The 13090-nt window shown below is 44.7% G+C and overlaps 1 protein-coding gene across 2 annotated transcripts in view; it reads left to right on the top strand.

The window, feature by feature from the left end:
- The window catches only part of psda (pleckstrin and Sec7 domain containing a), a 44242-nt gene extending 31159 nt beyond the window's left edge, over nucleotides 1–13083 (top strand). For both annotated transcript variants that reach the window (XM_046358817.1, XM_046358816.1), the window contains exons 6-13: nucleotides 130–219; nucleotides 5919–5962; nucleotides 8378–8556; nucleotides 8744–8814; nucleotides 8907–9064; nucleotides 9556–9700; nucleotides 10022–10165; nucleotides 10479–13083. In XM_046358817.1, the coding sequence (XP_046214773.1) occupies nucleotides 130–219; nucleotides 5919–5962; nucleotides 8378–8556; nucleotides 8744–8814; nucleotides 8907–9064; nucleotides 9556–9700; nucleotides 10022–10165; nucleotides 10479–10790 (1143 nt within the window). In that variant the 3' untranslated portion in view covers nucleotides 10791–13083. The remainder of the gene's footprint in view (nucleotides 1–129; nucleotides 220–5918; nucleotides 5963–8377; nucleotides 8557–8743; nucleotides 8815–8906; nucleotides 9065–9555; nucleotides 9701–10021; nucleotides 10166–10478) is intronic.
- The last annotated feature ends 7 nt before the right edge of the window (nucleotides 13084–13090 follow it).

Below are 13090 nucleotides of genomic sequence, written 5' to 3'. Positions count from 1 at the left end.
GGGCCCTGGTTATAGCTTATAGATATGTAACCTATACGCTATAAAACATCAATACTGACCTAAAGTTGTCCTTCGAGGGGTCCTTAAGCAGACAATGTGAGTAAAGGTGCTTATTTTTTCCTTCCTCAGAATATTGGCAAAAAGATGTCCATTCTGCAGTTCATCAGCAACTTGGAAGGACTAAATGATGGAAAAGATTTTCCTAGAGAACTGCTCAAGGTCTGTTGAATTAGTTAAAATATACAGTAAAAACTAATATAGCTCGATGTGTGGAACCAGGCGCGTGTGCGCACACACACACTTGCGCACACACACACTTGCGCACACACACACTTGCGCACACACACACACTTGCACACAGTGGGATCCTTGATTTCGCTGCAGGACCTCAATTTGACCACATGATCTCTTGATATCCATGATCTGGTTTCAGTCAGTCTGTTGAAAGAACTTTGTTTTTTCTCCCCCCCGATTGTTGGTTGACATCAGAGTAACTTACGCCACTGACTGGCAAGCCTGCTCAGACGATATCGAGAGATGCATGTCCTGAAAGCTGTCAGACGTAATGTTTCTCACCCTCCGATGTGTTCTTTTACATGCGTGATCCAGCATTACGTAGTTTCTCCCTGTTGTAGTGGAAAGGGCTTTCTGTCTATTATAAAGGATTTTAATGTGATCTGTTGACCACCTCTGAGCTGTTGTTAACAGCACCATGTTGTGAAGATCAGAGAGAGCGAGTCAACATGTTCTACCTTCCACCCTCTCACTCTCTGCCTCGCTCCTGTGAGCAGCATCACCTCCTACTCCCTTGTTTTAATCTCCCTCCCTCCTTCCTGTGTTTTTCAGTTTCTCTTACTCATTCTGTTACAAATCATATCACCGCATGGCAGAACATTTTCCATCTGCCTGCTTCTGTTCTTCCCTCGTTTCTCCATTTCACGTATGAAGTATATCATTTTTCTCTCTCCCTAATGGCTCCTTTGCTCTCTGTCTGTGATATGTGTTGTGTGCCTACCTTTCTGTTCCACCTACCTCTGTGGGAGATCATCCCAGCTGCCCACAGAGATGACCAAGTGTTGTTACTCCTTAGAGTCTCTGTTAACTATTCATATCACAGCTGAGATATCACAATGATGAAATATTAGGGAAGGCTCAGCAATCCACCTACTGTTTGTCTGTTCTATTGGTGCAGAGAGAGGAGGCTGCTACAGTACAGTAGTCAATGGGGCAGGGCTCATATGGTAAATTTACTGGTGACGGCTGAGAGGGAGGACAGGCCTCTCAGTAAATGGGAATTCGGCTGTCACATGGTGCCGCCTGCTGTGATGAGCGTTTTGTCATGGTATTATCAGACAGGCGTTACAAATCACTCTGTCTTTCTCACTCGCTGCTTCCTCCCTTTCTCTGTCTCTCTTTCTTCCATATTATTCTCCATATCCTCTCTTTTCATAACCTTGTCAGTGTTTTGTGTACAGTGTGAGTAATGGTAATGTGGCTGTTGGGCGGCGATTATGCAGGGTATGCTAATGCAGACAGTGTGGTGTATGAAAATATATTCACTCACTAAGTTGCTCTGGATAAGAGTGTCTGCTAAATGACTGGAATGTAAAAAAAAGAAGTGTAGATTTCCACTTTTTTCTCTGGGTGTCAAGGGCATAGTTCTCTGTTGCTGTGGCGCATATTAACACAACTCACTACAGTGGAGGGGTTCACTTTGCTTCCTACGATCAGCATGTCACACTGTTCAGTTACTGTCATAGGAAACATACACAGTGAGTGTATTGACATAATGGGTCTGTGTTCATTGAGCTCACGTTGTGAATAAGAGATTTATTTGATTTCACCTTTATTTAACCATGTAGGCCGGTTGAGAACAAGTTCTCATTTACAACTGCGACCTGGCCAAGATGAAGCAAAGCAGTGCGACAAAAACAACAGAGTTACACATGGGATAAACAAACGTACAGTCAATAACACAATAGAAAAATCTGTATACAGTGTGTGCAAATGAAGTAAGGAGGTAAGGCAATAAATAGGCCAATAGTGGCGAAGTAATTACAATTTAGCAATTCCCACTGGAGTGATATATGTGCAGATAAGGATGTGCAGGTAGAAATACTGGTATGCCAAAGAGCAGAAAAACAAACAAATATGGGGATAAGGTAGGTGGTTGGTTGGATGGGCTATTTACAGATGGGCTGTGTACAGCTGCAGCGATCAGTAAGCTGCTCTGACAGCTGACGCTTCAAGTTAGTGAGGGAGATATGTCTCCAACTTCAGTGAATTTTGCAATTTGTTCCAGTCATTGGCAGAAGAGAACTGGAAGGGAAGGTGGCCAAAGAAGGTGTTGGCTTTGGGATGACCAGAGAAATATACCTGCTGGAGCATGTGCTACAGGTGGGTGTTGCTATGGTGACCAGTGAGCTGAGAAAAGGCGGAGCTTTACCTAGCAAAGACTTAGATGACCTGGAGCCAGTGGATTTGGCAACTGATATGTTGCTAGGACCTGCCAACGGGAGTATACAGGTCGCAGTGGTGGGTACTATATGGGGCTTTGGTGACAAAGCGGATAGCACTGTGATAGACTACATCCAATTTGCTGAGTAGAGTGTTGGAGTCTATTTTGTAAATTACATTGCCCAAGTCAAACATCGGTAGGATAGTCAGTTTTACAAGGGTATGTTTGGCAGCATGAGTGAAGGAGGCTTTCTAGATTTAACTTTGGAGATGCTTAATGTGAGTCTGAAAGGAGAGTTTACAGTCTAACCAGAGACCTAGGTATTTGTAGTTGTCCACATATTCTAAGTCAGAACCGCCCAGAGTAGTGATGCTAGTCGGGCGGGCAGGTGCGGGAAGCGATCGGTTGAAGTGCATGCATTTCGTTTTACTAGCATTTTAAGAGCAGTTGGAGGCCACGGAAGGAGTGTTGTATGGTGTTGAAGCTCGTTTGGAGGTTTGTTAACACAGTGTCCAAAGAAGGGCCAGAAGTATACAAAATGGTGTCGTCTGCGTAGAGGTGGATCAAAGAATCACCCGCAGCAAGAGCGACATCGATATATACAGAGAAGAGAGTCGGCCCGAGAATTGAACCCTATTGCACCCCCATAGAGACTGCCAGAGGTCCGGACAACAGGACCTCCGATTTGACACACTGAACTCTGTCTGAGAAGTAGTTAGTGAACCAGGCGAGGTAGTCATTAGAGAAACCAAGGCTGTTGAGTCTGCCGATAAGAATACGGTGATTGACAGAGTGGAAAGCCTTGGCCAGGTTGATGAAGACGGCTGCACAGTACAGTGGATCATAGTGGGTCAATCAATTTCATTTTAAAATATGTCCCGACCCAATAGTGGGAAACAGAATATCCACTTCAATGGGATAGATTGATCAGATACATTTTAGGGCAGTTTATTTCAAATGAATCTGCCCAATCCCAAAACAACCACTGCCCCTACCTTGTATGCAGTTATATAGATCTGAAAAGATTGGATCGGTATAAGCAGCATGGCAATGGCTCCACCTTACCCTCTAGGCTAGGTATCCTATCCAAAGCTTTCAAGTCAATTTGATGCAGAGCGAAATGAAAACTGTGTACGGATAAGAAGTAAAGCCTTGTCAACATGATTTAGTCCTTTGTGTTTTAGCTCCCGTCATCCTCTGATAAGACCGCTTCTCCTTTTCATTTGGGGATGGATGGAATAGCACCTCTGTATGCATGTCAACCCCCTACCATCCCAGTCGGCTGACCAGACTGTGAGAGATCTTTTTCTGACAGGCTACCCTCCAGAGGATTCTTTTCCTCAGTGACCTGGAAATGTTAGCTCTCAATCAGGAGTTCTGATTATTTGTGTGTGTGTTGTGTGTTTTGCAAGGAGGTTCTTTTTAATGGTTTTACATTATGGTCTATACATTGCTCATCCCAAAGGTGATCATTTTCTGTCCTTTTTGTATAGCCTATATTTCAGCCCACAAAATAGTAGCATTATCTGGAAGGTAGATTTCTTCCAAAGACTATTAATTACTGTATTCGAAAGGCACCATTGTTTCATACTTGTCCCTGGACTGCACATTCCTTTCTTTTACAATGTTAGACTGGTGGAAATGGAGTGTGAAAAAGACCTGCATTTTAACAAAACAGTGATATGGAGGCAAATGATTGACACTAAAAGGAGGGAGGGATCTGAACAGAAACATGGACCGGGATTTGCTGCTCAGCCGGAGAGAAATGCGCATAGAGAGAGAGAGAGAGAGAGAGAGCGAGAGAGCTCTCTGTCCTCATCATCCGCTTTCTTTTGTCACTGTGATTCAGTCTGTTTTTTTCATCTGAAGCACACAGGGAAATAGAACGACAGTTATTGAAAAGAGGGAGATGAAAGGAGTGCGAAGCACAGATGCAATTTTCTCTCCCGACTCTCATAGAGGGCTTTTCGGAGGGAAATAAGAGATTGACGCATACGAAGGAGAAATAAGTGGATGTGTGAGAACCATTTACAAGTTTGAAGACAAACCAGTAAAGAGGAGAGGATCCAGGAACGGAGAGAACAAAGAGAGAGAGAGAGAGGGGACCTGTTCAGTCCCTCATCAAGCCAAAAGCCTTTCATTTATTAGAGAGCAACAGGGTAGTCTGTCTCCAGCATCTGTATCGTCAAGCCGTGGATACATGTTGTTAGTTCCAATAGGATGTGCGGTGGCGTCAGTTTGAGGGTTCTCTTCGACAGCTTGCCTGTGAGTGAGTGGGTGGAGTCCTTTCCCTCCACCCGCTCGATCTGGTTTGGTGTGTGTTGGTCGTGTATGTGTGCTGATGTATGTGTGGGTGAACTCCGTTGCTTGCTCATTGCTGTCTTATGGTTGCTATGATCGTCTAGTCATCATTCGGCCTCGTTAACTGGGTTGTTGTTTACGTGTGTGTTTTTTTTTTTTGTGACTCTTGAGTGTCATTAGTTGTTACGGAGTGTATGGTGGAGCTGTATGAATGTACCAGATCTTGAATAGCATGTTGGCAACTGCTTGACATCCTTCCAAAAAGACTTCCACCTTCATAGACTTGACGCAGAATGGTGCCACAGCAAGTGGCAGTTGCACACCACTGTTTCTCAATACATGCATAATGAATGCATATGGATCCATTATGCAGGAACTGAAGTCCCTTCGGAGGGCTTGAGGCCCATGTTAACCTCCATCAGTGGTTTCCTCAAACGTCCAGTGAAGCGCAATTCGTCAGACCGCAACCCCTGTTGTCAGTCACCAGTGACAGTGACTGTCTGCCTCTCTGAGAGTCACCTCTTTTGTCATTCTTTCTCTTTTTTTAACCTTTTGACTGAATCTCTACATTTTGGTGTTTAGCTTTGAAAGAGGCCATATACAGAATCTGTGGAGCATTTGATCAACAGGAGAGATCTGGGATTATCTGGCTTTATCCATTCCTCCACCGTCTCTTCTCCTCTAGACTGCTCCTGTTGGTGCATTATCATGATTGGTGTAAACAGCATCCACTCTGATGGGCGGAATCGCTCCCGCTCTCTTTGCTCTGTGCGGGTTCGCCGGGACTTCCGAGTGATGGACCCCTTCCGCTACCCCCGCGCCCCTCGCTCTCGTTCCCTCAAACCCTTGTCCTTCCCTGACTTGCTGGGAAGGTCCCAGGATGGACAGAACCACCCACAGGCCCGCAAGAAGAAGGCACAGCTTGGAAAATGCAGGGTACATTTTGTGTGGTTTGCTTTGGTCGAAGTAGCAGGCTTGTGTTTCGATCAGTGTGACTAATATGATCAATGTGAACTGCTTTATTCAGGGCATCTAATGATTGTTGTCACACAAGTAGCAGGATGACCAAGGGTCCCTCCACACTCATTAGACATTCCACACACACACACAAACGTTTTTCATATGTGTGACGTTTGTTATGTCTTGTCTTTTTCTCTAGGCCTTGTACAACTCCATTAGAAACGAGAAGCTCCAGTGGACCATGTAAGTGCTCTTTGCATAAGAATGTTTTTGTTCTCATGAAAGTATGGGCATACAGTACCAGTCACACCTACTCAGTCCAGGGTTTTTCTTTTTATTTTGACTCTTTTCTACATTGACGAATAATAGTGAAGACATCAAAACTATGAAATAACACACATGGAATCATATAGTAACCAAGAAAGCGTTAAACAAATCAAAATCTGTTTTTAGATGATTGTGTGTTATTTCATAGTTTTGATGTCTTCACTATTGAATGAGTTGGTGTCCAAACTTTTGACTGTTACTGTATACGTATGTCTGACTTTATTTGTGCACTTGCCTTATTCAATGAACTGCTGTTAAGGTTTCCTGAATTCATATCGCAGTTGATTCATTTTTCGCAATGTCACAAAATGTGTTGGATTGAAAATGTCTCTCAGCGTATCAGATGTTTTTTTTATTGTAATTAGCCGCAAATCCACTTTGAAATCAGTCTACAAGCAATTTCCCCCCTACAGAATCAACTACCAACTGTGCCCCTGTAGCATTTGCCAGACTGTGTGTGCACCAAGGGTTGCTATTCTGGACCTAGTCTTTTGTGATGCCCTGAGCCCCCAATTTAAGACATAAGCTCTTCAGATGTTGTTGCCATGGATACACGTCCCTACTTTCCTCTTTCGTAATTACAGGTCAAAGTCTGACTCTGATTGTAAAGTGCAAACACATACAGCACACACAGTTTTAGGGGTTCAGTCAGCCTCTGAAGGAGAGCAGTGGGAGCAGCATCTTCTCTCACATTCCCTTTCACTCTGCACCACTCTGCTTTAATCTTCCCGATCCCAACGCTCACCATGTGCCTCCCCTATCTCCCCTGACCCCTTTCCTGCTCTGTATTTCACTTTTTTGCCTCCCCCTCCCTGTTTTTCTCCCTCTGAACCTCTCTTCTCAACTACTTGCTCTTGTGGATTCAGAGGTCAGCAGTTACTTAGCAACAGATGAGAGCTGTGATGTACAGTATGTGCTGACTGGTCGGTTCACTGTTCAGAATATACCTACATGTATTAGCAGCTGCAACACAAGTGGTTCGTTTCTGTCTTTTAAAAAAAAAAGTTAAATTGATGCAATTTTCTAACACTTAAGATTTGACCTGCGGGTATAATTTATAACTTGTTTATAAACCTTTGTCTAACAAAAAGGCCTATTGTGTTATCTTTATGCATTTAATATTGCAACTGGCTCAAATTTGGCTGTTGTCAAAAAAATCACGAGGTGATTATATAAGACGTTTATAAGGGGGTCACACATGCTTATGACAAGTCTTACAATGCATTATAACTGCATCATAATGCATGATACCTGCAGGCTATGGTTTTGAGGAGATATGGTGAAAGAAAAATGGATAGAGAGCGGAGGTGAGCGACAGTTCCTTTAAGACACCGATTTCCCCCCCCCCCCATGGGTCCTGGGATATGTCACACCGAAGAGTGTTCGACTGAACCACATGCACGTGGTTTGTGTTTATGTTTCTGGTTTGTGTCCACAGATGTGTGGCTTCTGTGACCGTGGATGATTTCATCTCAAAGATTCGACACGTGTGTGCGTGCGCCTTTATGTACACTTCTGACTGTGTCTCGCAGAGAGACGGAGGAGGTGGACAGTACAGTCAGGACAGTGTGACGCAGCAGCACTCCCCCTCTGACTAACAGCAATTTCAAGCTCATACATTAATGAATGTTTATGGGAGCAGCTGCAAGGTTCCACTGGTGTACAGATCTGCATTCAGTCAGTGTCTTCAGTGGGCGGGGAGACACCATCCTCCCCAAATGTCAGTACTGTAGGATTCTCTCTTATAGCCTCATCGAACACTCGGACCCCTCAGTTCACGGGAAAAGGGCATCACAGTCAGTCAAAGAGATGCCAGGATACTGTTATCTAACAGACAGTGAGTCACTCACCACTCATACCGATCAGGATTGTTCCTCTTGCAGCAAAACCATTTTTTTAAATGTACGAAATGAATTCTAGATATCTGAATGATAAGTGAGTGGATGAGATGTTCGACATAGCGTTCATGCTTGTCAAAGTGAGTTCTGTCAGTGTTCAGGCGCAGGGTTTCAGTTGTTAGAAACTTGGTGAACCATTCTCTGTGATTGGCCAGTAAGATGCAACCAAGCTGCTCGGCGGGAGCATCATGGGATGTGACCTCTCAGCGTGGGTGACAGACAGCCAGTGGCCCGGAAATCCAGAGGCCCTCACAAGCGTGGCATGCTGAGTGGATAAAGACATGGCCTTCTCACCTCCAAGCTATTAGGACTGAGCGTTCATTCCTTTCTACTGGATCTGAACTGGAGGACACGACTTAAAACAGTTTGAGACTAGCAGGTTTTGTTGATTAGGGACGTAACTTTTTGTATTTGAATTGTGTCCTCTCCATAGCGACGAGGAGGAGTTGCGCAAGTCCTTTTCAGAGTTGGCCGATTTGCGCACTGACTCCGCCTCTCACACCATGAAGCGAATTGGCAGTGGTCTAGGTGTGGCCCAGAATCCTGACGCCCTGATCTATAAGAATGGTTTCCTGGTGCGGAAGGTCCACGCAGACTCTGACGGCAAGAGAAGTAGGTTCTCTTTACCCTCCCCTGTCACCATTCACCTGTTAACCATAATCTGTTCCACTTCACTGATAAATCTGACCGTGTCAATCTAAACATTGCTGTACTATTTTTTAAGTTTGATTAAAAATCACACTTGGGAGCAGCAAATACTGAGTGGATATTTTCTTTGTTTCCATTATCTGTTTTTCAGCCTCTCGAGGTAAGAGAGGATGGAAGACGTTTTATGTCATGCTGAAGGGATTGGTCCTTTACCTGCAGAAGGTACACCAAACCACACCCCTTCCAACCATCCTTATATCCCAGTCTCTGATTGGACGTGTGTGATAGCATTCCGCTCTCTGATTGGTCCGTAGGGAGAGTACCGTCCAGATAAGCAGCTGTCTGAAGAGGATCTGAAGAATGCTGTTTCCATCCATCACTCTCTGGCCATGAGGGCAGCAGACTACAGCAAGAGGCCCAACGTGTTCTACCTGCGCACTGCAGACTGGCGAGTGTTCCTCTTCCAAGCACCGTGAGACTCCTCATCCTCCACCCACTCCTCATTCCTACCCTCTCCACCAAGTCCACCTCTTTAACTACATTCTTAATCGTATGGAATTATCTGACCCAATTTTGTGCCTTGGTCGTTACTCTTTCTGCCTTCTACAAGGTTGTTCTGTACTAAAGCTGTGCTAAGTGCCCCCAAAACAGTAGTGATTGAGTATAGAGTGGGCAGTGCCCCTCTCATACAGCCCCAGGCTCAGGTAGAGGATCATGATGCTTCTGTGTCCCTGGAGGACACAGTTGTCTGATGTTCTAGATCGACACTTTCAGTGTTGGGATGAATTCAATTTCCATTTAGGAAGTTAATCAAACAAATCCTAATTGAAAATAAGTGTCACACTTCTTCAATTGATAACTGACCCTAAAGCCTAAGTCTACGTGTGTTCTGGGGCTGATCATTTGTGGCCTTCATTCTGATAGCCAGTATCCAGATTTGAACTCTGTTGTCCTCCATCTCAGTAATGCAGAGCAGATGCAGTCGTGGATCACCCGTATCAACGTGGTCTCAGCCATGTTCTCAGCGCCACCCTTCCCTGCTGCCATCGGCTCCCAGAAGAAATTCAGCCGCCCGCTGCTGCCAGGCTCCAACACCAAACTGTCTCAGGTACACAGAGGCCTCCACTCGCATCATGACCCATTCTCTCTCTTTCTCTCTCTCGGTCCTTCCAAGTACTAGTTCCCAGCCCAATCCCACTCATGCCATCCAGTATCTGTACTGTAGAGATCAACCCCCAAAATTGTAGAAACTTGTCTACTAAAGACAGACTCCTGTATACTTTTTTGTGTGTGTTGTAAATAGCAGTTCTCTGTTTTTAACTAACTCGAATGCGTAAGTAGGCATCTATGTTGATCAGAAATCTGTGTGAGTAACTGACTTTGGCGTAGCCTTATGTTCATGGTCCTCCTTTGCCTTGTGCACTGACAGGAGGAACAAGTGAAATCCCATGAGACACGTTTCCGGACCATCTCCTCTGAGCTGATCGAGCTAACTGCTGTGATTCCAGACAAAAAGGCCAAAGTTCGTGATCTGGAAGAGCACAAGCAACGTGAGGAGTACCTGGAGTTTGAGGTGAGGGAGGGATTGATAGTTGTTGTCTGGTTAAATCGAGTGACAGGGATTGATAGTTGTCACAACGGAATAGTTGCAGCCAGAGCCATAGTCGAGCTGAGTTTGGCAGACTGAGTTTGTTTAATATTCAGAATTTTAATGGCTGCCAAATGTTTCAAGACAATTCCATTCCAGGTTCAGCCAGAATGGAAACTTGATTGCTTTTGCTTGGTGCCAGAATCCAGAACAGATTGCCAAACTTTACTGCCAAACAATGGCTCTGATCTCAGCAATGCCGAATCCTGTTTGACATCAAGTGTTCTCTCTGGCACAGAAAACTCGCTATGGGACGTACGCAATGCTACTGAGGTCTAAGATCCGGAGTGGGGAAGAGGATCTGTCTCTGTTCGAGTCACGCCTCTTTGACGATGGGGGTCTCCAGAGGGCCCACTCCAGCCCCACTCTGCGGGAGGAGCACAGCAGCAGCAGCCAGGCCAGCAGTACCAGGGAGGGGGGAAGCAGCAGCAGCCAGGCCAGCAGTGCCAAGGGGGGGGCCAGCAGCAGTAGTTCCGGCATCAGGGGGAGCAGCAAGACAAAGCGCTCTGAGCCCCAGAGACACAGCTACAGACAGGCTGTCAAACAGTGAGAGGGACACGAGGGTGTTGGGGTGGACAGGGTGGTTTAAACGATTGGACTATCCGTGTCGATCGATACACAGGGACCACTGGTGTGCCCGGTCTCCATGACTGGAAAATGGTGGGGAGGAGAAAGATAATGGGGGGATAGACCTGTTGCATGCTTCTATCCCGAGAAACCACAGACACTGGATGCACCAGGGCTAATTATACAGTACAGTGGATACTCAGTCTCCCATTTTACTATACAAATGACTAACTTCTGCGTGGTCCTACATTACTGTAATATCCACATTCATTTAATTTGATTATGCTTTTGGACCAATTTCTTGTTGACATAAGAGACAGAGATCGAATATTACATTAGATTTAAGAGGTGTAGGTTGTTTTCCCTCCACGAAGGTTCAGTATCGATCCATTCCATCTACTGTATGTCATTACCGCCCAGCCCACCTCTCGGTGACCATCTAGGAGGGACCGAGACGGAGCTGCATCAGCTCATCTCACTGTTCCCATGGAGACTAAACGGACCCCGTGCCCATGTCAGGACTCCTACCGACCAGAGTGCCAGGACCTCAACCCACCCACGATGCATTTGGAGGAAACTGGAAGAAACACTGTATTCTTCATGAGACATGATCAATTGGAACGAATATCGAAGTTTACTGGACATCATTTTATGATGCTGCATGCACATACTAGTTTTGTTTTCAAAGTCTTTGCTATGATTTTGTTATTCTAATGACTTTTCTGGTGACAAACTGCACTGATCCAGACACAGGCCCGGTTTGAGTAACTGTGTAGCTCTGCTGGGTCAGTCTAATGATTTCTAAAGACCTTTTACACACATCAGCGACGGCACCGAGGGATTTGTCATACTAATGGGTTGATGAAGTAGATTGATCACACAGGCTGGCTATCTGTCCATTTGAATGAACTTTTGAAGAGAACTGCATGCATATCAGGAGCTTGATGACTCCGTCTTCGAGGACATGCTTCACTCTGATATCAGAAGACGATCCTTTTTAAAAAACATTCTTACGTTATTCACGTGGTGTTTTGCATTTGTACAACTGAAAATGAAACATGACAGAGCTTAGTTTACAGTACATCTCAGCTGTATGTCAAACACTCGTTTTGAAAGTGTCTACAGGAAGAACTCGTCAGATCAGTGATGACAAATTAATTCAAATGTTGGTAGAATGTTGATTTAAATTCAGTATTATGAATTGTAATGAGGCACCGTCTACCACACCCAATATATTGTATAAAAGAATGTAACATATGTAAAACTATATAGAATGTTATGGCGTGGCATAGCCATTTTCTTCTCAGGCTGGCAGTGTTGTCTGTAAACTGGTGCAGTAATGCCACAATATAGCCACCAAAGGGGGCAGTTCAAATGGGGAAACGTTGGTCCTCGGTGGTAAGATTGACTTGACTGGATAATACCGGGTTTATCTGGGTGTCATGGACGGCTGCATTTACACGGGCAGCCCAATTCGTCTTTTGACCAATCACATCAGATCTGATCTGATTGACCAAAAGACCAATTCAAAAATATAGGTCTGCTTAAACGCCGCCAGAGTGAAGTCTTACTGCTTTACGTTCCCACACGTTAAAATATGACCACGGTGAAATGGATTCCATGGGTGGAGGGTCCCACCACCAACAGTATGAGATTGTGTTATGTTGTTGAATTGGACAGAATAACCTCACATGGCGGAGATGGTTCTGTGATGAGTACTGTTACCTAGGCTTTAGCTCAGCAGGTTCAAACCAGCAACATTGGCTGTCATTGTAATTCTATGGGGACCATGACAGGGTGAGGCATGATGTGTTCAGTCATGCAGAATGCCACAATCACTTTTTGGGTGTGTCTTGCTCCCATTGTGAATACGTGAGGGACAATAAATCAACAGTAGACTTAAACTAAAGTAGTGTCAAGGACCTTTTTGAGTAGGGCTTCTAATGTGATCGGACACAGGGGTTATCACACCCTTCTGCACTTTGGGTTAGGGACTAGTGTTGAAGTCTAATATCTTTATTTTTTTTGCTTACCAGTTAACTTGGTCTTGTTGAGTATTTGTCACTGTCAAAAATGTAGACTGCTATTTCTGTACATGTTTCTACTGGACTCACTTCCCATAGAGATGCTAAAACGTGCAACTTATTTCTATACATTTTTCTTGATTAACTCTGCATATTGTCAATAACACATTAAGATTTTGCTTTCAGTCAAATATACTAAATGGTTTATCTTTTGAGGAATAGTTCACAAAAATAAACACATTTTGAAAAGACCCCGTTG

This window comes from Oncorhynchus gorbuscha, linkage group LG08 (genome assembly GCF_021184085.1).
Source record: "Oncorhynchus gorbuscha isolate QuinsamMale2020 ecotype Even-year linkage group LG08, OgorEven_v1.0, whole genome shotgun sequence".
NCBI lineage: Eukaryota > Metazoa > Chordata > Actinopteri > Salmoniformes > Salmonidae > Oncorhynchus > Oncorhynchus gorbuscha.
This window is presented reverse-complemented; position numbering and strand designations above follow the sequence as displayed.